The sequence below is a fragment of the Salmo salar genome, chromosome 04 (genome assembly GCF_965601325.2).
Source record: "Salmo salar chromosome 04, fSalSal1, whole genome shotgun sequence".
Taxonomy (NCBI): Eukaryota; Metazoa; Chordata; class Actinopteri; order Salmoniformes; family Salmonidae; genus Salmo; species Salmo salar.
In genome coordinates this window covers 22,920,072-22,944,790 of record NC_138294.1, presented here as the reverse complement: position 1 = coordinate 22,944,790, position 24,719 = coordinate 22,920,072, and the positions used below count along the sequence as shown (strand labels likewise).

General features: G+C 42.9%; 1 protein-coding gene across 1 annotated transcript in view; it reads left to right on the top strand.

The window, feature by feature from the left end:
• Nucleotides 1-24,719, top strand: part of vegfc (vascular endothelial growth factor c) — a 54,810-nt gene that overhangs the window by 25,047 nt on the left and 5,044 nt on the right. The window contains 2 exon segments of the mRNA NM_001173747.1: nucleotides 7,438-7,577; nucleotides 18,930-19,042. Of these exon segments, the coding sequence (NP_001167218.1) occupies nucleotides 7,438-7,577; nucleotides 18,930-19,042 (253 nt within the window).

Here is a 24,719-nt window from a genome sequence, read left to right as displayed (position 1 = left end):
TCTAATTAGCAAGACGCAGGGCACCAAGAATGAAATTGAAACCTGCAGTTCAATAACACAGCTAAGTAATATAGCCTACGTGTTTGGTAACGTAACTACTTGATAAACATTGGTGGTTGGATACAAACTAAGCGTGATTGGATTCAGATTGAAAATTGAAGCATGCATATTCCATGCTATTTTGTCCATACAGATTTGATTGATTTCAAGCCCAACTACAGCTCCCATGTCTCTTTGATAGACTTACTTGGAGACTCATAGCTAAACCACTGACTCATGTTACTACTGGGTATCCCCAGAGAAAGACTAGCTTGTTGTGTCTACTCCCCCTGACATCACCCACAACCTTTGGATTATCTGTCGGTCTGTAGCCAGGCAGGTTGGTCTGTGGCCAGGCAGGTTGGTCTGTAGCCAGGCAGGTTGGTCTGTAGCAAGGAGGGTTTGTCTGTGGACAGGTGGGTTGGTCTGTAGCCAGGCAGGTTGATCTTTGGCCAGGCAGGTTGGTCTGTGGCCAGGCAGGTTGGTCTGTGGCCAGGCAGGTTGGTCTGTGGCCAGGCAGGTTGGTCTGTAGGCCTACTGTTTGGTTTCCACTACCAGAACTAATGGCCAATCAGTCATTCCTTTTTTTAAGTATTATTTCTTACATTGTTAGCCCAGAAAATCTCAAGCATTATTACAAACAGCCGGGAAGAACTATTGGATAAAAAAGTGACGTCAACTTACCAACATTACGACCAGGAATACGACTTTCCCAAAGCGGTCCTTTGTTCGGACCTCCAGCTTGGACGTGGGATCTTATCCCAGAGGACAATCCAAAACAACACGGTCGCCACAGGAGAGGCAGACGGAGCGGCCTACTGGTCAGACTTAGAAGGCGAGCACACCATACACCGCTTCCAAGCATATTACTCGCCAATGTCGAACCTCTGGACAACAAGGTGGACGAAATTAGGGCACGAGTTGCCTTCCAGAGAGACATCAAAGATTGTAAAATTCTCTGTTTCACCGAAACATGGCTCACTCGGGATAGGTTGTCAGAGTTGGTACAGCCGTTCGGTTTCTTCACGCATCACATCGACAGAAACAAACAACTCTCTGGTAAGAAGAAGGGCGGGGGTGTATGTCTTATGATTAATGACTCATGGTACGATCATAACAACATACAGGAACTTAAGTCCTTTTGTTCACTTGACCTAGAATTCCTTACAATCAAATGCCGACCTCATTATCTACCAAGAGAATTCTCTTTGATTATAGACACAGCCGTGTATATCCCCCCCAAGCAGAAACCTCGACGGCCCTGAAAGAACTTCACTGGACTCTATATAAACTGGAAATCATACATCCTGAGGCTGCATTTATTGTAGCTGGAGATTTTAACAAAGCTAATCTGAGAACAAGGCTTCCTAAATTCTATCAGCATATCGAATGTGTGACACGGGCTGGTAGCATTCTCGACCATTGCTACTCCAACTTCCGCGATGCATACAAAGCCCTCCTCCGCCCTCCCTTCGGCAAATCTGACCATGACTCCATTTTGTTGATCCCAGCCTATAGACAGAAACTAAAACAGGAAACGCCCCTGCTCAGGTCTATCCAACGCTCGTCTGACATATCGGATTTCACGCTTCAAGATTGCTTCGATCATGTGGACTGAGATATGTTCCGGGTAGCCTCAGACAAAAACATTGATGTATACGCTGACTCGGTGAGTGAGTTTATTAGCAAGTGCATCGGTGATGTTGTACCCACTGTGACTATTAAAACCTTCCCTAACCAGAAACAGTGGATTGATGGCAGCATTCGCACAAAACTGAAAGCGCGAACCACTGCATTTAATCATGGCAAGGCGACTGGAAACGTGACCGAATACAAACAGTGTAGCTATTCCCTCTGCAAGGCAATCAAACAAGCAAGCGTCAGTATAGAGACAAAGTAGAGTCGCAATTCAACGGCTCAGACACAAGACGTATGTGGCAGGGTCTACAGTCAATCACGGATTACAAAAAGAAAACCAGCCTCGTCGCGGACATCGACGTCTTGCTTCCATACAAATTAAACAACCATGCACGCTTCCAACTCAATCATCAAGTTTGCAGACGACACTACAGTGGTAGGCTTGATTACCAACAACGACGAGACGGCCTACAGGAAGGAGGTGAGGGCCCTCGGAGCGTGGTGTCAGGAAAATAACCTCTCACTCAACGTCAACAAAACAAAGGAGATGATCGTGGACTTCAGGAAACAGCAAAGGGAGCACCCACCCATCCACATCGACGGGACAGTAGTGAAGGTGGAAAGTTTCAAGTTCCTTGGCGTTCACATCACAGACAAACTGAAATGGTCCACCCACACAGACAGCGTGGTGAAGAAGGCACAACAGCGCCTCTTCAACCTCAGGAGGCTGAAGAAATTGGGCTTGTCACCGAAAACACTCAAACTTTTTCAGATGCACAATTGAGAGCATCCCGTCAGGCTGTATCCCCTCCTGGTACGGCAACTGCTCCGCCTGCAACCGCAAGGCTCTCCAGAGGGTAGTGCGGTCTGTACAATGCATCACCAGGGGCAAACTACCTGCCCTCCAGGACACCTACAGCACCCGATGTCACAGGAAGGTCAAAAAGAATATCAAGGACAACAACCACGCGAGCCAGTGCCTGTTCACCACGCTATCATCGAGAAGGCGAGGACAGTACAGGTGCATCAAAAGCAGGGGCCGAGAGACTGAAAAACAGCTTCTATCTCAAGGCCATCAGACTGTTAAACAGCCATCACTAACATAGAGTGGCGGCTGCCAACATACAGACTCAAATCTCTTGCCACTTTAATAAATGTAATAAATGGATTTAATAAAGGTATCACTAGTCACTTTAAACAACACCACTTTAATAATGTCTACATATCCTACATTACTCATCTCATATGTATATACTGTATTCTATACCATCTACTGCATCTTGCCTATGCCGCAAGGCCATCGCGCATCCATATATTTATATGTACAGTTGAAGTCGGAAGTTTACATACACTTAGGTTGGAGTCATTAAAACTCGTTTTTCAACCACTCCACAAATTTCTTGTTAACAAACTATAGTTTTGGCAAGTCGGTTAGGACATCTACTTTGTGCATGACACAAGTCATTTTTCCAACAATTGTTTGCAGACAGATAATTTCACTTATAATTCACCGTATCACAATTCCAGTGGGTCAGAAGTTTACATACACTAAGTTGAATGTGCCTTTAGCCTCTCTAGGGTATGTGGGACGAAATCGTCCCACCTAGTCAACAGCCAGTGGAATCGAGTGGCGCGATATTCAAATACCTTAAAAATGCTATTACTTCAATTTCTCAAACATATGACTATTTTACACCATTTTAAAGACAAGACGCTCCTTTATCTAACCACATTGTCCGATTTCAAAAAGGCTTTACAACGAAAGCAAAACATTAGATTATGTCAGGAGAGTACCCAGCCAGGAATAATCACACACCCATTTTTCAAGCTAGCATATAATGTCACAAAAACCAAAACCACAGCTAAATGCAGCACTAACCTTTGATGATCTTCATCAGATGACACTCCTAGGACATTATGTTATACAATACATGCATGTTTTGTTCAATCAAGTTCATATTTATATCAAAAACCAGCTTTTTACATTAGCATGTGACGTTCAGAACTAGCAAACATACCGAAAACTTCCGGTGAATTTACTAAATTACTCACGATAAATGTTCACAAAAAACATAACAATTATTTTAAGAATTATAGATACAGAACTCCTTTATGCAATCGCGGTGTCAGATTTTAAAATAGCTTTTCGGCAAAAGCACATTTTGCAATATTCTGAGTAGATAGCTCGCCATCACGGGCTAGCTAATTTGACACCCACCAAGTTTGGTGCTCACTAAACTCAGAATTACTATAAGAAAAATTGGATTACCTTTGCTGTTCTTCGTCAGAATGCACTCCCAGGACTTCTACTTCATCCACAAAGGTTGTTTTGGTTCAAAATAATCCATAGTTATGTTCAAATATCCTCTGTTTTGTTCTTGCGTTCAAGACACTATGCGAACGGTGATGCGCGGATGCATGTCGTGACAAATTTCAAAATATTCCATTACCGTACTTCGAAGCATGTCAAACACTGTTTAAAATCCATTTTTATGCGATTTTTCTCGTAAAATAGCGATAATATTCAGACAGGGAGACGTCTTTTTCGTTCAAAGACTGAAAATGTAAAATGGACTCTTCACGTGCACGCGCGCACACGTCTCATTGTTCTCAGATCGACCACTATCCAAATGCGCTACTGTTTTTCAGCCAGGGACTGCAAAGTCATCATTCAACATTCTGGCACCTTCTGATAGCCTATGGGAGCCTTAGAAAGTGTCACGTTACAGCAGAGATCCTCTGTTTTCGATAAAAAGGGTATAGAAGGCCAAGAAATGGTCAGAGAGGGCACTTCCTGTACAGAATCTTCTCAGGTTTTGGCCTGCCATATGAGTTCTGTTATATTCACAGACACCATTCAAACAGTTTTAGAAACTTTGGGGTGTTTTCTATCCAAATCAAACAATTATATGCATATTCTAGTTTCTAGACAGTAGTAATAACCAGATTAAATCAGGTACGTTTTTTTATCCGGATGTGAAAATACTGCCCCCTACCCTAGAGAGGTTAAATAGCTTGGAAAATTCCAGAAAATGATGTCATGGCTTTAGAAGCTTCTGATAGGCTAATTGACATCATTTGAGACAATTGGAGGTGTACCTGTGGATGTATTTCAAGGCCTACCTTCAAACTCAGTGCCTCTTTGCTTGACATCATGGGAAAATCAAAAGAAATGAGTCAAGACCTCAGAAAACAATTGGAGACCTCCACAAGTCTGGTTCATCCTTGGGAGCAATTTCCAAACGCCTGAAGGTACCACTTTCACCTGTACAAACAATAGTACGCAAGGAAAAACACCATGGGACCACGCAGCCGTCATACCGCTCAGGAAGGAGACGTGTTCTGTCTCCTCGAGATGAACGTACTTTGGTGCGAAAAGTGCAAATCAATCCCAGAACAACAGCAAAGGACCTTGTGAAGATGCTGGAGAAAACAGGTACAAAAGTATCTATATCCACAGTAAAACTAGTCCTATATCGACATAACCTGAAAGGCCGCTCAGCAAGGAAGAAGCCACTGCTCAAAAACTGCCATATAAAAGCCAGACTACGGTTTGCAACTCCACATGGGGACAAAGATCATACTTTTTGGAGAAATGTCCTCTTGTCTGATGAAACAAAAATAGAACTGTTTGGCCATAATGACCATCGTTATGTTTGGAGGAAAAAGGGGGAGGCTTGCAAGCCGAAGAACACCATCCCAACCGTGAAGCACAGGGGTGGCAGCATCATGTTGTGGGGGTGCTTTGCTGCAGGAGGGACTGGTGAACTTCACAAAATAGCTTAAGGACAACAAAGTCAAGGTATTGGAGTGGCCATCACAAAGCCCTGACCTCAATCCTATAGACAATTTGTGGGCAAAACTTTAAAAGTGTGTGCGAGAAAGGAGGCCAACAAAACTTCTGACCCACTGTGAATGTGATGAAAGAAATAAAAGCTGAAATAAATCATTCACTCTGCTATTATTCTGACATTTCACATTCTTAAAATAAAGTGGTGATCCTAACTGACCTAAAACGTAATTTTTACCAGGATTAAATGTCAGGAATTGTGAAACTGAGTTGAAATGTTTTTGGCTAAGGTGTATGTAAACCTCCGACTTCAATTGTACATGTTCTTATTCATCCCTTTACATTTGTGTGTATAAGGTAGTCTTTATGAAATGTGTTAGATTACTTGTTAGATATTACTGCACGGTCGGTACTAGAAGCACAAGCATTTCGCTACACTTGCATTAACATCTGCTAACCATGTGTATGTGACCAATAACATTTTATTTTATTTTATTTGAGCATCGCTAGTTGATTTTACGGATCTTTATAGCATTTCTTTCCTCTGCCCTCAATGAACTATTCTGTAGGTACAGTGGGAGTGTTCTTTAAGACAGCTCTTTGGTAGTGCTCACTTTCTTTCCCCAGATGTGGGTAGAGTCCATTGTCAGGTAGAGTACATCAAGACGCCTTAAGGAATCTCTCGCATGTACGTTGCCAGCCTAACGAGGGGTTAGTGTGTTGTCTTTAGAGCGGTGGGGGGGGGATGTGTGATGCAGTGTAAGTGCGTAAGCACGGCTGTAAGGAGCCGGGTGTGGATGGGAAGGAGGGGCGGGTAGGGGAAGGTAGGGAAGCATCCCTCCCTGTCACCAGGGAGGACGTCCTGAGGCGACGTTAGGGCATAGGAGTCAGATCATCCCGGTATTACAGTATTTTTGGTATTCCCTGGTATTCCCCTCACTTATAAACCATTCCCAATCTCATCAACGTATTGGGATAAGGGTTGCAGTATTTATTGCGGGGGCATTTGTCAGTTTTTACCGGTTTCTTAAAAGGAAGCTGGAATGGCCTTAGCCAAAGCCCATGCCAAGGTGCTGAGAATAATCAGACTGGGCTACCTTGGTAACATGTCTGCCAGGAGGAGGATTGGGGTGATTGCTTAGGTCAGTTTTAATCATCCTAAAGGACTATAGTCCTCATTGAGTGGTCTGTTATTTGTTTGACTGAATGTGGACTTACCTGTTTCATTGAAGGGAAGAAAAGTCTGCATTCAAGTCACAGAGACGTTTGTTTGCTTATTCATGCTTTGGGGCCAATGGCCATTCACAGACTCACTCTCAATCACTGCTTGAGTCGACTCCATTCCTCCCTATGCGGCCCTAGAACTGAGTAACCTAAATGAATAGTGTTTAATTGATCAAGGCGTGATACAGAAAGCTCCTGTCGACACTAATAAAAACAAGCTCCCTTGCCTCATTCCCTCTTTCATGGCTGCTATCCCGTCCACTTCAGTGTTGTCTGTAGTTGTGGTTAGAGAGTTTACACACAGTGTGGTTGTGTTTCATGGCTGCTATCCCGTCCACTTCAGTGTTGTCTGTAGTTGTGGTTAGAGAGTTTACACACAGTGTGGTTGTGTGTCAGGGGCCTGCGAATTTAGAGTTGCACAACATGGCCCCATTCTTAGCCCCACTTATCTGGTTGTTTTTAGATTGAATCTTCAACCTTCAAATGGTTCTGACTAGAATGCTGCAAAGAAACTGTGGCAAAAGGTTTATCATCAAGTTTGGTTGCGCCGTGACATCAACTAGACAAATACAGGTCCTACAAAGTACTAATATCTCAGTCAGTTGCTTGATAATAGTTTTTTTTCTCTCATAACTGTCTGAAAACCACTATTCATTGTAGGTTTCACCATTATGTTGACTAAAGAAAACTGTCTGAAAGACCTACTATCTGTTACTTGACTCATTTTCTCTCTCTGTTTCCCCTAGCTGTTTGAAATCACAGTTTCCAGCAGTACAAGTAACAACCTAGTGACTATCAGCTTTGCCAACCACACCGTGTGCAATTGTCTGTCCAAACTGGACGCCTACAGACAAGTACACTCCATCATACGACGATCTCTACCAGAGTAAGTGTTCCTTTTCTTAATCCAGTCCTCTAACTTAGCTATGTTGATCTGTTCCTACCCCTGTAGGAGTTAGGGGTAGTAGTAATAGTTAGCTATGCTGATCTGCTCCTACCCCTGTAGGAGTTAGGGGTAGTAGTAATAGTTAAGTTAGCTATGTTGATCTGCTCCTACCCCTGTAGGAGTTAGGGGTAGTAGTAATAGTTAGCTATGTTGATCTGCTCCTACCCCTGTAGGAGTTAGGGGTAGTAGTAATAGTTAAGTTAGCTATGTTGATCTGCTCCTACCCCTGTAGGAGTTAGGGGTAGTAGTAATAGTTAAGTTAGCTATGTTGATCTGCTCCTACCCCTGTAGGAGTTAGGGGTAGTAGTAATAGTTAAGTTAGCTATGTTGATCTGCTCCTACCCCTGTAGGAGTTAGGGGTAGTAGTAATAGTTAAGTTAGCTATGCTGATCTGCTCATACCCCTGTAGGAGTTAGGGGTAGTAGTAATAGTTAGCTATGCTGATCTGCTCCTACCCCTGTAGGAGTTAGGGGTAGTAGTAATAGTTAAGTTAGCTATGCTGATCTGCTCCTACCCCTGTAGGAGTTAGGGGTAGTAGTAATAGTTAGCTATGTTGATCTGCTCCTACCCCTGTAGGAGTTAGGGGTAGTAGTAATAGTTAAGTTAGCTATGCTGATCTGCTCCTACCCCTGTAGGAGTTAGGGGTAGTAGTAATAGTTAGCTATGTTGATTTGCTCCTACCCCTGTAGGAGTTAGGGGTAGTAGTAATAGTTAAGTTAGCTATGTTGATCTGCTACTACCCCTGTAGGAGTTAGGGGTAGTAGTAATAGTTAAGTTAGCTATGTTGATCTGCTCCTACCCCTGTAGGAGTTAGGGGTAGTAGTAATAGTTAAGTTAGCTATGTTGATCTGCTCCTACCCCTGTAGGAGTTAGGGGTAGTAGTAATAGTTAAGTTAGCTATGCTGATCTGCTCCTACCCCTGTAGGAGTTAGGGGTAGTAGTAATAGTTAGCTATGTTGATCTGCTCCTACCCCTGTAGGAGTTAGGGGTAGTAGTAATAGTTAAGTTAGCTATGTTGATCTGCTACTACCCCTGTAGGAGTTAGGGGTAGTAGTAATAGTAGAAGTAGTTCTGTAAAGTATCTTCTCTGCATTATATAGGCCTCTTCTAGTGCCTTTTTCTGGATTCTTAATCCAGTCTATGCATTGTGTTTTCAGATCCAATACATTGGGTCTGTTGAATTAACTGCTAAAAGCATTCTAACAGATATCTGTCACAGGGATTTTTCCAAATGCCCAGAAAGTGAGGAGGATGTATTGTCCACCACAGGACAGGAAATACACTTCAAGAACAGTTTGCAAGATGTTGCGGATGTATTTAAGCCTGCAGAGAGCTCGTTCTCACACCAAGAAACTTAGGATAGCCTCTCCGCTGTCAGCGTGCTAACCAAAAGTCCCCAGTATCAACAAACTCGCTCAGTTTTTCCAGTCAGTTCCTGGATTCTGGTTCTCTTTATTGGGAGTATATGTGGCGAAAGGGTTGTGTGTGTTTTGGATACAGCGGGAGGTTGCCTTATGTTGTACAGCATCAGTATTGTCCCTTGAACGGATATAGAGGTTCATATTGGCCAATTTAGTGTGGACACCTATTATTCCTGTGCTGTGAAGGCTTCCTGTCAGTGTGTTGATATAAGAGGTGCTACTACAGGAAATCCCAGCAGTGAACCTTGATTAACTTTCCATCTAGGCAGGGCAGTGCACTGTGGAGCATTGTGGACTGAGTCCATTGTCAATACGTGGAGGGAGGACAGTTAAAAGGATAGCGTTTTTGTCACCAGACCTGAAATGACTTTTACATAATTGGGGTTAGTGTCATTTCCTCCATCATACACACACCTGTGCAGCACCCACTCGGGTGATGTAAAGATGAGATGTTGCTACTTCTGCAGTAAACGTCCAGAAGCATAACTTAACCTGCCTTAAGAAAACTGCAGTATATCGTGAGCAAGAGGTTACACGGGAGACGTATCGACAGACAGCTCCTCGTTTTGTCTGTCTGCTGTGTTTACGTCAGAGGAGCAGAGGAGTGTAGACTTGGTCCCCGGACCCGAACACCTAGCCCGGCCCCCAGTCTCACGCTCCCACATGTACTGTACATTAAGCCGTGTTCACGTACAGTCGTTTTCTGGGAGTGGTACGAGAGATAGCTGGGGTGTTAACTGTTTAGCTTAATCAGAACAAGTCGGGGGACAATATTGTTTCCGGAGCCTCCACCAGACTTAGAGCAGTCCTTCTTCTACAGTAGGGTACATGTATCTAGAGGTTTTCCACCAAGCAGTAGCAATAGTAGTAGTAGTAGTAGTAGTAGTAGTAGCAGTAGCAGCAGTAGCAGTATTATCAGTAGTAGTAGCAGTAGTAGTAGCAGTAGCACTAGTAGTAGCAGTAGTAGTAGCAGTAGCAGTAGTAGAAGCAGTAGCAGTATTAGTAGCAGTAGCCCTAGCAGTAGCCCTAGCAGTAGCACTAGTAGTAGCACTAGTAATAGCAGTAGCACTAGTAGTAGTAGCAGTAGTAGAAGCAGTAGCAGTATTAGTAGCAGCAGTAGAAACAGTAGCCCTAGCAGTAGTACTAGAAGTAGAACTAGTAGTAGCACTAGTAGTAGCACTAGCAGTAGCAGTAGCACTACTAGTAGTAGCAGTAGCAGTAGTAGAAGCAGTAGCAGTATTAGTAGCAGTAGCCCTAGCAGTAGCCCTAGCAGTAGCACTAGTAGTAGCACTAGTAGTATCAGTGGTAATAGCAGTAGTAGTAGTAGAAGCAGTAGCAGTAGTAGTAGCAGTAACACTAACAGTAGCAGTAGCACTAACAGTAGCAGTAACATTGGTGATATAAGGAGCAGCAGGGTGGGGACGGCCTGTCAACACCCCAGGGAGAGGAGAGCAAGACCAGGGCTGTACAAGGCAAGCAAACAAGCTTAGAGCAACACTCCATAAACACTTAGAATATACTATAGACAAGGAGCTCATAGCTAAAAACTTGGGCCCTATGTATAACTCTGGAGCCTAGGTATAATCAACAAGGGCCCAGAGTTTGACCTGTTTCAGTTTACGTGTTCAGGAAAAACCAAAATAAGAAACTCTACACCGACCGACGTGTTCACTGGCCTTGTCATGTCATGTACTGTCAATTCATAGTCTCTAATGTGACACAATGCTTAGATCAATTGTAAGTCTCGTACGAGCGCTTTGTATACTAACAAGGGATCTTGCTCTCTATTTCTGCTCGGCCCCGCGCTGTTACAGTGCGACTAGAGTAAATGTTTATTGCCCTTGTGTCAACCCCACAGACTGAAGGATTAGCCTTTCGCCCGTTCTTGACATGCGCCGGCATGCCGACAAATGACTCATTCCCCAAGGTGAAAAACTCTCCTCTAGCAATGCAATGGCAATTGGAACACCATTGATCTGTAAGCCCTTATGTTCTCCATGTCCTAAAGCTGTGCTATTGTTGTGACCGACCAGGGAGGACAGTATTGCCAAGAGAGAGCTGCAGATCGATCCCAGATGAGAGGCCTGCTACAACCAGATCCAGGGCTGCGTTTCAAATGGTACCCTATTCCTGTTATAGTGCTCTACTTTCGACCAGGGCCCATAGGGAATAGGGTGCAATTTGGGATGGAGACCAGAGGTTCAGGTGGTGACTACCTGGCTGAAAGATCTATGGCAGGATATGAGCCATGCTACAAGGATGTTTTGCACTAGCCATGTCATAGGGGCCAATCAATAGGATAGGTTGAAGCACGATGAATTACAATGTAGGTGACTGAGTGTTTTTGGTATGGAAAAGTTTATTCATGGTATAATGTTTGAGTTCAGTAGTAACGTTTAACAATGTGTGATAAATGGATAGAATCTTACCTGACGTGACTAATTGAAATGCCTGGTCCTCTTTATGTCATTGCTGTAAATGAGAATGTGTTCTCAGTCAATTTACCTGGTAAAATAAGGATTAAGTCAAATTAAAAAAATATGTTAGAGGCTGAGAGTTCATATTCAGGATGCCTATGATGTTATGATTTATCTGGCTGTGACATCACTACATATCAAATGATGGAATAAAGGTCTTATTTCAGAGGGAATGAAGTTGACAAATGATCAGCGTTCGTCCCGTAAGACCCTGAGTTGGTCCTGGAGTTGTCAGAACTATCCTTCCAGAGAGAGTCAGCAGACCAGTTCATTATTATGTGATATTTTACAACAGTATTTTTCTGCCTGCTCCTCTGTCAGAGTGATTCTCAATAGCACGAGGGAAGGGGAAAACGCATCATCCCTCGGCGAGTGAGCTGCTCTCTCTCTCATACATCGCCAGGATTCGCTCAGCGCCTCGCGTAAGAAAAAGCAGATGTGTTCCTACGGCGAGCAGAACTTTGTTCTGCTAGTGTGCATCCCAAATCGCACCCTTTTTCCTTTATAGTGCACTACTTTTGACCAGGGCCAATTTGGCTCTAGTCAAAAGTAGTGCACTATATAGGGAATAGGGTGCCAATTGGGACGCGTCCCTTGTGTTTTTCTTCTTTGCCTTGACACTAAGGGGTGTCTCTTTCCACCATTAATTTCTGCCTGTAGCTCCAGTGGGGGTATGGTTACATAGCAGCGACAGTTTATGTTCTGATTGCGGATATAGAGGCATTAAAGCTGTATACGACATCTAAAAGTGACCTAATGGAGTCTAGTCTAGACCAATCCATCCCCAGAATTATTCCGGATTACAGAAATAAGACCAAATTAAGCTGTGAGGGCTAATAATATTTGATTAGTTTGGGCTGCGGATTCAGCTAGCTGCTAAAGACTGAAACAGACCCGTGGGTCCAGTAGTAGAGCTCTGATCTTTCTCTGGTGTTTCTCTGCGGTTCTTTTCCATGGACCTTTACTCTTAACTGTTGTGAATGCTCAGGACACACAGACCATTACAAGCACAGGTCTCTCAACATGTGTAAGGATCTCACCGATTGATATCAGTAGAAAAATCATGAGGAGATGCTACGTAATGCTAGTCTAATACTTGTTGGCCAGTTCAGCTGTCATATAAATAGACACATATCAAAACCTATGGAGAATGCTGTTGTCTGAATGCCAACATCTCGTGATTTATATAGTAGTCTGTAGTCTGTCAGCGTTAACACAATGTGGTCTAGCATTGCTTATCAAGACCCAGGGCTAAGAAGTGCCAAAGAAGGAGCTCTCTGCCCTCACACATACTGGACATAATAAACCATTAGAGAGATGAGCTGCTCTTCAGAGTGAAGAGAAATGCTTTCAACTTGAGAGTGTAAGGTCATCCCAATTCCTCAAATGTCAAATATTAGAGTGTGTGAGAGTGTGTGAGGTGAAAAGACTGATAATAATTACGAAAAGTTGGCTAAGAGTTTCACGCTCGCTTGCTTGTTCTTTGGGATGGAGGTTTTGTGAGTTACTCTCAGGCGTAATGAAAATAAAATCTCTCTCTGGGATACCACAGGATAAACAGTTAGCCGTTACCCGAGCGAGAGGAGCGAGGAGGAGCTCAAAGGGCATCCCATCCGTTATCTAAGATGGCGTTTATCCTGGCGTGAGTCAGTCGGTGGAAAAAAACCTCAGTGCCAATAAAACGCTTGATGTCAAGAGACGTAACAAAGATGTGCTGCTAAAGCTTTGTTCCTCCAATTTTAAAAGAGAAATATCTTTGCTTGAGCTTGTACAGTATGTGTGGGTAAAATGTTGAGTGAAGCTAGTCTTTCTACTCTGAAAGATTAAGGCTTTTTGCAACAGATGCGTAGCTAGTTTTACAGATGAACATTTAACGGGGGACCTATTCAAGAAGAGGACGTTTGGCATATGGAATGCTGGCGTGCGTACTCTGTAGACCTGTGCCATAAATTGGAGCAGGAAAGGACATTACAGCAGGTATCGCCAAGACTGCAGAGCTATATTATATAACATTATGTACAGTGATGTGCTATATCACCAGACCAATTTAACGTCAGAAAAGCTACTAAATCAGGTGGATAGCCCCCTAACACATAGTCTACCTTCTATTGTATGCACACAGTTATTATTCATTTCAATTCATCACATTCCAGAGGAGGCCCTGAACATACCAATCCATTTCTCATAGGAAATATAGACGGTATTTGATTTGCTATATGAATCAAAACAACACATACCAGAGGTCTGCACATACCACATACAAATCCCATCCTGATATGAATTATAGACAGTAGTTGTACTATATTGATCAAATCACATGCAGCAACATTTTCCGGCTGAAGTAGAACTAACATGTTCCTGGGTTTACCCCAGCCTATGTACAGTAATATCAAGGTGGTGACACCTTGACTGTCTAAACGGACACGTCTGTTGTGTGTTATGAAAGGTGCACAGTGCACGTGTTGTTAATCAAATGACGTGTCTTCCCACGAAGCCACAAACATGTCAGGAGGGTGATTTTTGTTGTTTTTTCAGCCCTTTGGAATGTGGTGTCTGTTTAAGCCACTGGGTGTATGGTAATTGAAAGCACATTGACAATCCCTCAAACGTGTAGAGCTGCCACTGAGCCGTTTCATGGCAGCTTTTATTTCAAATAAATAGTCAAAAGGGTATGTTGTTGTTTTCCGTAGATAATCAACCCAAAACTTTAATTAAGCCAACATCTGTTTGCATTGTTGCATTTGAAACGAATGCTTTTGTGAATTCAAAACAGTTTATTTTTTCTGAAGTGCTCTAACCACTAACTGTAATTTGTTATCAGGTCGACTAAGCTCACTCTTCACTTTCAAGCAGGGGCACAACTTTCACTGGGGACGGGGGGGGACATGTTCTGAAATTGCATTTTTGTCCCTCACAGTTTTATCATTGGAATGTGATACAAAACGAGGCAACGGTGTGCTTTAGGACTATGCGGATGCCTCCGAACGGTCGGGTAGGCTGTTTGGAGTGTTTATCTGGCTGGATAAAAAAATGTTATGAATTATGTCCCCCCCACTTCTAAAAACGAAAGTAGCGCCCCTGCTTTCAAGCATATGGATGCTTACTGTGATTAGCACACCAATTGTGGAATGTCTCCGATATGTTTTTGGAGGTTCAGAGGTTCTGACCTCAAAGACGCCTGACAAATGTGGTTATTGCCGGGATTTTCCATAATAAAAGTGCACACCCATCCCCCTTACTCACCCCAATGCCCTCCGATGACAGAATGTTGTACCAGGGTCATATATCAGACAGGACCTCCATTTGAAGACAGGATGATCTTAGACCTGGGGAGAAGAAGGCAGAGAAAAGGGAAGAGGTGAGAGGGCACGAATGTGAGATGGGGGAGGTGAAGGAGGCTTAATGCCTCCCTACCTGACTCCCAGGCCTACCTGAACGTTTGTGTATGATAAACCCCTGGCCACGCCACTCGTCTCACTCCCTCACCCCTCTCACCCCATCACCCCCCGACAAAGGGGGCTCAATCAATCGCAGAGAGGGGGTAACCTTAGCTATTACGTCTGTCCACTTTCTCAGTGGGGCTCGGTGCAAAGGTGAGGGGGTGCTCCTTGGGGCAGGGATTGGAGGCTTGGAGCGGGGCATGGGTCTGGGTCCTCCTGTCCCTTATAGTGGACTCAGTCAGCTTGAGGCTGAACCCCTGCACCCCTGCCTGCTGGGGCTGATATTGGGGTGATATATTAGAGATCAGGTCTGATATTGGGGTGATATATTAGAGATCAGGTCTGATATTGGGGTGATATATTAGAGATCAGGTCTGATATTGGGGTGAGATATTAGAGATCAGGTCAAATATATTAGAGATCAGGTCTGATATTGGGGTGATATATTAGAGATCAGGTCTGATATTGGGGTGATATATTAGAGATCAGGTCTGATTTTGGGGTGATATATTAGAGATCAGGTCTGATATTGGGGTGAGATATTAGAGATCAGGTCAAGTATATTAGAGATCAGGTCTGATATTGGGGTGATATATTACAGATCAGGTCTGATTTTGGGGTGAGATATTAGAGATCAGGTCTGCTTTTCAGGTGATATATTAGAGATCAGGTCTGATTTTCAGATGATATATTAGAGATCAGGTCTGATATTAGGGTGATATATTAGAGACCAGGTCTGATATTGGGGTGATATATTAGAGATCAGGTCTGCTTTTCAGGTGATATATTAGAGATCAGGTCTGATATTGGGGTGATATATTAGAGATCAGGTCTGATATTGGGGTGATATATTAGAGATCAGGTCTGATATTGGGGTGATATATTAGAGACCAGGTCTGATATTGGGGTGATATATTAGAGATCAGGTCTGCTTTTCGGGTGATATATTAGAGATCAGGTCTGATATTGGGGTGATATATTAGAGACCAGGTCTGATATTGGGGTGATATATTAGAGATCAGGTCTGCTTTTCGGGTGATATATTAGAGATCAGGTCTGATATTGGGGTGATATATTAGAGATCAGGTCTGCTATTGGGGTGATATATTACAGATCAGGTCTGATTTTGGGGTGATATATTACAGATCAGGTCTGCAATTGGGGTGCTATTGGGGGTGATGCCCTGGTGGTTCGTAGAGCTGCCTGCCATGACTGGACCATTTAAATCAAACTGCCAGAGCAGAGGGGGAGACGGAGGGGGAAACGGATGTAGAGACTGAGGGGGAGACGGAGGTTGAGAGTCATAAATCACTACCAGAGAAGGGTAAGACCTGCTTTTTCACTTCTATGAGGAAGCAAATGGTCTACATTTTCATGAAAAAAAAAGTTTAAGTTCCCCTGTCAATCCGTTAGTTTGCCTCTCGCACAGCTTGTGTATGGTTGGCATTTCCTCAGGACAGAGTTATAGAAAAAGGATATATTACTGAACCAGAGGCCCGTTTTTTAACAGTGGGTTTGCTCTTACGGATGCCTTTTCAACTGCACTGACCAGCTGAATGCACTGTAACACTTTAGTTATACAGTTGTACTGCATGTCGAAGGAAGCCTTGGACCTGCATGCACTCACAGTACAGTGGCTAGTTACGCAAGTGTGCGTTGAACGCAGCCTTATCAAACTGTTTAGGAATGTTCCATGCTGGGGGTAGTAGAGTTTGTTAGCATTTTTGCACCTAAACACATGAAGCTTCAAGTGTGAGTTCCAGGAACTATAGCGGAAGCCTTAGCTCTAGCACAGCACCTACCCTTGTGTGTAGCACACCGGAAAGTAAACGCAATAATTCATTTCATACACTTGTTTTCTTTACCGTAAACTTCCCACCTGCTCCATTCATATTGAAAGGATTACAACATCGATCCCCCATAGAGGCGCTAAGTGCTATTTGTTGGCTCTCTCTTCAGAGGCTGAATGGAACTAATGTGGTTCTCTTTTCAGTGCAGTTCCAATAAGGAAATTAATCAATTGAAATATGTCACGACTTCCGCCGAAGTCGGCTCCTCTCCTTGTTCGGGCGGCGTTCGGCTATCGACGTCACCGGCTTTCTAGCCATCGCCGCTCCATTTTTCATATATGCATTTGTCTTGTCTTGTTTCCATACACACCTGGTTTTCATTTCCCCAATTAAGCTACTTGTATTTAACCCCCTGTTTCCCATCATTGTTTGTGTGTAATTGTTTCATGTTATGTGGTGTTAGTTTACACGCTTTACTTTTATGTTTCGTTTTTTGAGCGCGTTTGATTTATGTAGTGCTCTCGTTTTGGAACTATAATACAAGTGTGCCTGTTCATTATACTCTGCTCTCCTGCACCTGACTTCGCCTCCAATACACCTTTTGACAAAATAAATGCATTAGGGCGGAATCTATGGATTTCACATGACGGGGCAGGGGTGCAGCCATGGGTGGGCCTGGGAGGGCATAGGCCCACCCACTGGGGAGCCAGGCCCAGCCAATCAGAATGAGTTTTTCCCCACAAAAGGGCTTTAAAACAAACAGAAATACTCCTCAGTATGTTCAGTATAATTACCAATTCACTTCAATACATTTTAACTGGATTTATTGCCATTTTATGTTTGTGTCAAAGCTCTTGCAATTCTACTGCTGTTACATTCATGTGGATCAGATGTTGCATAACAACAGTCCTTCTCCATATGAAATGTATATAGAGTTGACGTGTTTTAAATGCACTCCACTGCATCTTCCATAGTACAAACATTTCACTCCACAACTCCACCCTGCTGAGAGCTATCCCTTTTCTTTCACAGCAGTTAAAGCAGCCAGAATCAAGTTCAGCTTGGAATGCGACCGTGCTTTCACTGGCCAGCGGTTGTACTGTAGCACGAGTCGTGTGTTTGTCTCACGGCAAAAAGACAGATGGCTGGAGCTGACACTGGCTCTGAAAAAGTCAGTGTGGGTCGGTTGCCAGTATGCGATTTCAACTGGATTCTCAGCAGTAGTCTAGCCTAATGTGTAACAGTATTAGAAAAAGCAAAGCACTGGGCTCCCAAAATGGATGATATCAGAAATGTCAAGAACTAAATAGACCCATACTGGCAAGTGTCAGATGTGCGTGGGAAACACCCCGTCCGTGACGGTCAGTCATTTGTTGAATGTGTTTTGTCAATGGAAAGCCAATGGAAAGTGTGTGAGTAGGGAGAGAGAGAGAGAGAGAGATGGAGAGGGTCAGAATCATGTGACGTGTGTGCCAGCCTCACCATGTGCTTCGAGTTAGAGCGACAGACAGTGTCTCCGGTTTTTATCCTTTTCACTTCCCTCCCCCCTAAATGACCATCCCCGTTGACAGATCCAGGGGGCGATTGAAGTACTACGTTCTAAAGTGTTACTATGTGGAATGGAAGGAAGCTCAAGAAGAGGTGAATACAGCTCTAATCTAAAGTGAAGGGTCTTACCAATGCTAACCAACGTTTACTAGGCTACCAAATATATTCTTCTTACTTTTTTTTCATTGCTGTCCATTTAGGTCTTCCCAAGAGTCCTCTCTCTTTGATGGTTGTTTGTCTAAACTCAGCCAATCAGCATCCCTCTTATCTTTCAGGGGACCGAAATGTTTCATGTCATCATAGACAATTGGCTTATTCACTCTCACTCTGAGATAATGTGCTGATAACGCTTAAAATAGCCCTACCAGTCCAGCCCTGTCACATTTCATCCAACAACCAAAACAACATCAAATGCTACATAGCTTAGTGTAGTTTGGGCCAGGTTAATGAATGTCGATGAAGTGAGGAATATCCTCTCCAGCTACTGGCACCCAAATGGCACCCTATTCCCTATATAGTGCACTACTTTTGACCAGGGCCCATATGGCTCTGGTCAACAGCCTCTGTCTGTCGGTTTCCTCCTCTTCTAATGCTAATAACTGCTTTCCCCTTACAGATGTCTGGTAGCCAATAAAACCTGCCCAAAGAACCACAGCTGGAGCAACCGCTTGTGTAGATGTATGGCGGTGCAACGCGACACCCCTTCCCCGCCCCAGACACAACACTCGGGTGAGTAGGCCCTAGTACTGATGCTGATACTGCATCTGTTGCACAACTGAATTACCGCTTATTAGACTGAATTACCGCTTATTAGACTGAATTAGCTACTTCTTATTAGACTGAATTACAGCTTATTAGACTGCACTACTGCTTAATAGACTGAATTACCGCTAATTAGACTGAATGACCACTTATTAGACTGAATTACCGCTTGTTAGACTGAATTACTACTTGTTAGACTAAATTACCGCTTGTTAGACTGAATTACTGTTTGTTAGACTAAATTACCGCTTATTAGACTGAATTACAGCTTATTAGACTGAATTACCGCTTATTAGTCTGAATTCCTGCTTATTAGACTGAATTAGCTACTGCTTATTAGACTGAATTACCTCTTCTTAGACTGAATTAGCTACTGCTTATTAGACTGAATTAGCTACTGCTTATTAGACTGAATTAGCTACTGCTTATTAGACTGAATTAGCTACTGCTTATTAGACTGAATTACGCTTATTAGACTGAATTAGCTACTACTTATTAGACTGAATTACCGTTAGACTGAATTACCGCTTATTAGACTGAATTAGCTACTGCTTGAATTAGCGTTTATTAGACTGAATTAGCTACTGCTTATCAGACTGAATTACCGCTTATTAGACTGAATTAGCTATTCCTTATTAGACTGAATTACCGCTAATTAGACTGAGTTACCACTTATTAGTCTGAATTCCTGCTTATTAGACTGAATTAGCTACTGCTTGTTAGACTGAATTACCGTTTATTAGACTGAATTAGCTACTGCTTATTAGACTGAATTACTGCTTATTAGACTGAATTAGCTACTGCTTATTAGACTGAATTACCGTTTATTAAACTGAATTAGCTATTGCTTACTAGACTGAAATACAGCTTATCAGACTGAATTAGCTACTGCTTATTAGACTGAATTACCCCTTATTAGACTGAATTAGCTATTGCTTATTAGACTGAATTACCGCCTATTAGACTGAATTAACTACTGCTTATTAGACTGAATTACCGCGTATTAGACTGAATTAGCTACTGCTTATTAGACTGAATTACTGCTTATTAGACTGAATTACCGCTTAATGTGGTGAATTATGTTTCTCTTTGAGTTCAATATTACTAAGATAGGCTTATGCTGTTCTGAGGGTGTCCTAGTTGTGGTATGGATTGAAATGTGGAGTCAAGAGAATGTGTTGTGCACGATTAACGGTCTTTTAATGGCCTCTTACAAGACTGTGACAGAGTGAAGCGACATGCTAGAGTATCATAAAGAAAAAAAAACGGACACAGAGAAGGACAATGCGCTCTTGGTTTTTTACAACAGCCCTCAAAATCCTCACAGAGACACAGACCAGCACTTGAGTCTCTTCAACAACTCACCAACAAGAGAACAACTCAACACTCAATGTGACGCGAGACGTGATCCCCACACACTATTTACAACCCGAGTCCACTTTTTTCTAAGGCAGATGTTGAAAGCACCCAGGTCATGTCTCAGTGAGTTGTCACTATGAAAACACAACATGGCAGTTGTTTGTCAGCAGACGTGGCTACTCAGTAGAGAGAACAAACGAGAGACAGAAGAAATCAAAAAGAATCCCAGAGCACTGGATTCCATGGCTTCGTCCCAAATGCGACCCTATTCCCTTTATTGTGCACTACTTTTGACCAGGGCTATGTAGGGAATAGGGTGCCCTTTGGGACGAAGCCCATGGCTCACGCCACTCTACCCCAGCCACAAAATGTTTATGAAGCAATGAAAGCAGGAAGCCAATCAAACAACTCTGTTGTTGCATGAAAGTTAATCTCTCTTAACAGACCTTGGCTTCAAAGTTTACTCACTCATATTAAAAAGCGTCTGGGTAAATTGGGAACATCGAGCCATCAAGATTTGGTTTAATGGGGGGATCACCCTTTTTCATCAGCTGATATTGACTTTATGATCAAAGCGTAGCTTTATCATGCAGTTACCAGATTCAAGAAGATGTTGGTAAACTGTAGGTTTATTGTCCAGTCATACGATGACATTTACTGGCTGACAATTCATTGAATTTCTCATTGATTATCATTCAACCCCATTGCCATGTTCTACAATTTGATGGAACCCAAAGAAACTTTTAGCTAGGCCTATATCTTCCACATTACAGACGAATAATTCAACGAGAGGACTTGATAGCAAAAGCCATACGAGAGCAGGAGAGCTGATTTGTGTTTCCTCTTCACACTAACCAACTTTGACAGGCCCAATCAGAGGTAGATCTAGAAGCTTAGAGGTGCGTGCTCTGCTCTACTCCGCTCACAGGGACAGTTTATCCCAAATGGCCACATTTGAGACGCAACCATGGAATAGAATGTCTCCGCTATGCAGTCAGAGGCTCCCCAGGTCAGTATGAAACACCAACTGAAGTCTTCAGAGGAACAGACACCAGTACCCTAGAGCTGGACAGTTATAGCGCCTGTTTAGTATACAGTTGGGGTCATTACTCCTATAGGGAATTAGGACTTTGATTTAGGGAGACAGATACGTCATTATGCCGTGGTTACGGTCCGTCCGGATTTAACCATCATCTAGAGTGTGGTATCATTCACAGAGGGAGGTGAGGTAGCTAGACCTGGGGTTTGTTTTTCATTGGTTCGACCGCATCAGGGTTGTCACTAATGACTAATAGAGGGCTCTCTTTCCTATTTCTCTGCGATCACATCCTCTTGCATAAAGAGAGTGAGTGATTGAGTGAGAGAGAGAGAGAGAGAGAGAGAGAGAGAGAGAAATTAGAGCGAGAGTAAGGTAGAGGGAGAGAAAGAAAGAGAAGAGGGAGAGAGCGAGCGTGTGTGTCGAGGTAATTAACGTTTTTGGTTTTCTTCTACCACGTCTCAAGGTTTGTGGTGATCTCATAAGTCACATAAGTAATGGTAGTTATGGGTGACTCCCTCTGCAAATAAACCAGAGTTTGGATGGCAGCTAGATCCTTACTCCCTCTTGTCTGTCTCTCTTCAGATAAGCAGAACATTGGCTTATAATGATCTCCACACAAGACAGAAGAGCTGGAGATCCATGAGAGACCTTTCTAGCTCCATTAACTACAGTACACTACCTCCCTGATGATCACCAAAATCAGAGACACCGTCGGCACGTCGTTAATTATGGTCGACGTCAGCGGGCACAGTGTCAAATTTCTGTGTGAAACTGTTAAAAAAAAAAAGTCGACTTGGATGCCACTGAAAATGTAGTGATTATTTTCAGATTGCGAAGTTGTTGGACCGTTCTAAATCAAGCCAAACTTGATTAATGATTTACTGTAAATTCAACTCAGTAAATGACAACTGACATTGATTCATGATTCATGATAAACCACAGTGCAACATTATGCATATTCAAGCATACCCCATAAGGTATACTTGACCAATTATCGGATGTGTTATTGAATAGCATCCATCACTAAAGACTCATGAATTATGAATTGATAGTTTGTTCAAAGTGGAAATGTATTTTTCTCTTTGTCTGAAGCACCACAACAGCCCCATATAAAAGCAAAAAGTCCATTAATGTGTTAGGGTTAGAAAACCTCACTGTGGTAAACATCTCCACGCGTTGCCATCGCAATCTGGGTCTGTTCATCAGCAAACACATAAACACAGTAACGACAGGAATTTAGTTCCTGACTGCAGCCAAATCTCTTTCTCTCTCTCTCTGGAAGATATCCCTTTCGTTTATTCGCCTGTGTTGTAAAGAAAACATCTGTTTGCTCCACTGGGGGGAAAATATATTGTGAGGAATTTAGGGCAGGAATGCACATTCTATTCATTCTATCTCCAATAGTTTGCTGCTGTGATGTCAAACAACAACTCTAGCTAGCTTTCAAGTCTGCAGGATACTGTTATGTTCTTCTTATGCACAGATACAGGATCTAAATTTGACCAGTTTCTCACAGCAGGAAAATAATCTTGCAGCATCAGCTAATATAGAGGTTGATACATTTTTAGTTAGGGCAAATCAAGTCGGACATTTTTAAGTGGGAATTATAAACTTTAGAAGCTTTTTAAACCTTGAATACACTACAAGTTTGCATTTCCTGCTGTGCAGGAAATTTCCTGCAACAAGAGGGTGATCAAATTAAGATCCTACATCTGTAAGCTCTTGAGAAAAGTGTTCCATACCATCCGATCCAGGGGGTTACAACATCAACGTCTCCACACAGACGACTAGCCGAAAATAGAACATTTCACAATCTGTTAACAAGTGCTGACAACATTTACATTTTAGTCATTTAGCAGACGCTCTTATCCAGAGCGACTTACAGTAGTGAATGCATACATTTCATTTCATACAATTTTTTTGTTTTTTTTCTGTGCTGGCCCCCCGTGGGAATCGAACCCACAACCCTGGCGTTGCAAACACCATGCTCTACCAACTGAGCTACAGGGAAGGCTACTCACAACGATAGCAACCAGGGATATAAAACACATCTGTCTTTAGAACGCCTGTATGTGATCAGATCAGATCACATCCTGCCTCTTCCTGGGCTGGGGTCAATTCCATTTCAAATCAGGAAGCGCCTCCTGAATTGACTGAATGGAAATATAACTGACCTCAACCCTGGTCTCTCAATAAGAATATGGTGAACTGACATGGAAATGCTAAATGTGTGTAATGTGTATGTTTTTATGCTTTTAATGTATGTTTTTGTCTGTTTTTATCCTTTCAATGCCAAGAGTGCCAAAGCCAATTTTCAATTTTGTGCAAACCTAATGGACAATAAACTTTTGCAATGTACACTGAACAAAAATATAAGTGCAACATGTCCAATGTTTCATGAGCTGAAATAAAAGATCCCAAAAATGTTCCATAATATTATGCACAAAAAGCTTATTTCTCTCACATTTTTTTGCACAAATTTGTTTACATCCACGTTAGTGAGTATTTCTCCTTTGCCAAGATAATCCATCCACTTGACAGGTGTGGCATGTCAACAAGCTGTAGAAAGCCACTCTAAAATGTGCAGTTTTGTCACACAACACAATGCCACAGATGTCTCAGGTTCTGACTGCAGGAATGTAAACTAGAGCTGTTGCCAGATAATTGAATGTTCATTTCTCTACCATAAGCCACCTCCAATGTCGTTTTAGAGAATTTGGCAGTACATCCAACCGACCTCACAACCGCAGACCATGTGTATGATGTCGTTGCTCATGTCAACGTTGTGAACAGAGTGCCCCATGGCATTGGGGCACTCTGTTGGGTTATGGTATGGGCAGGCATAAGCTACGGACAACGAACACAATTGCATTTTATCAATGGCAATTTGAATGCACAGAGATACCGTGATGAGATCCTGAGGCCCACTGTCATTCCATTCATCCACCGCCATCACCTCATGTTTCAGCATGATCTGTACACAATTCCTGGAAGCTGAAAATGTGCCTACTCACCAGACATGCCACCCATTGAGCATGTTTGAGATGCTGTGGATCGACGTGTACGACAGCGTGTTCCAGTTCCCGCCAATATCCAGCAACTTCTCACAGCCATTGGAGAGGAATGGGACAACATTCCACAGGCCACAATCAACAGCCTGATCAACTCTATGCGAAGGAGATGGTTTGCGCTGCGTGAGGCAAATGATGGTCATACCAGATACTGACAGGTTTTCTGATCCACACC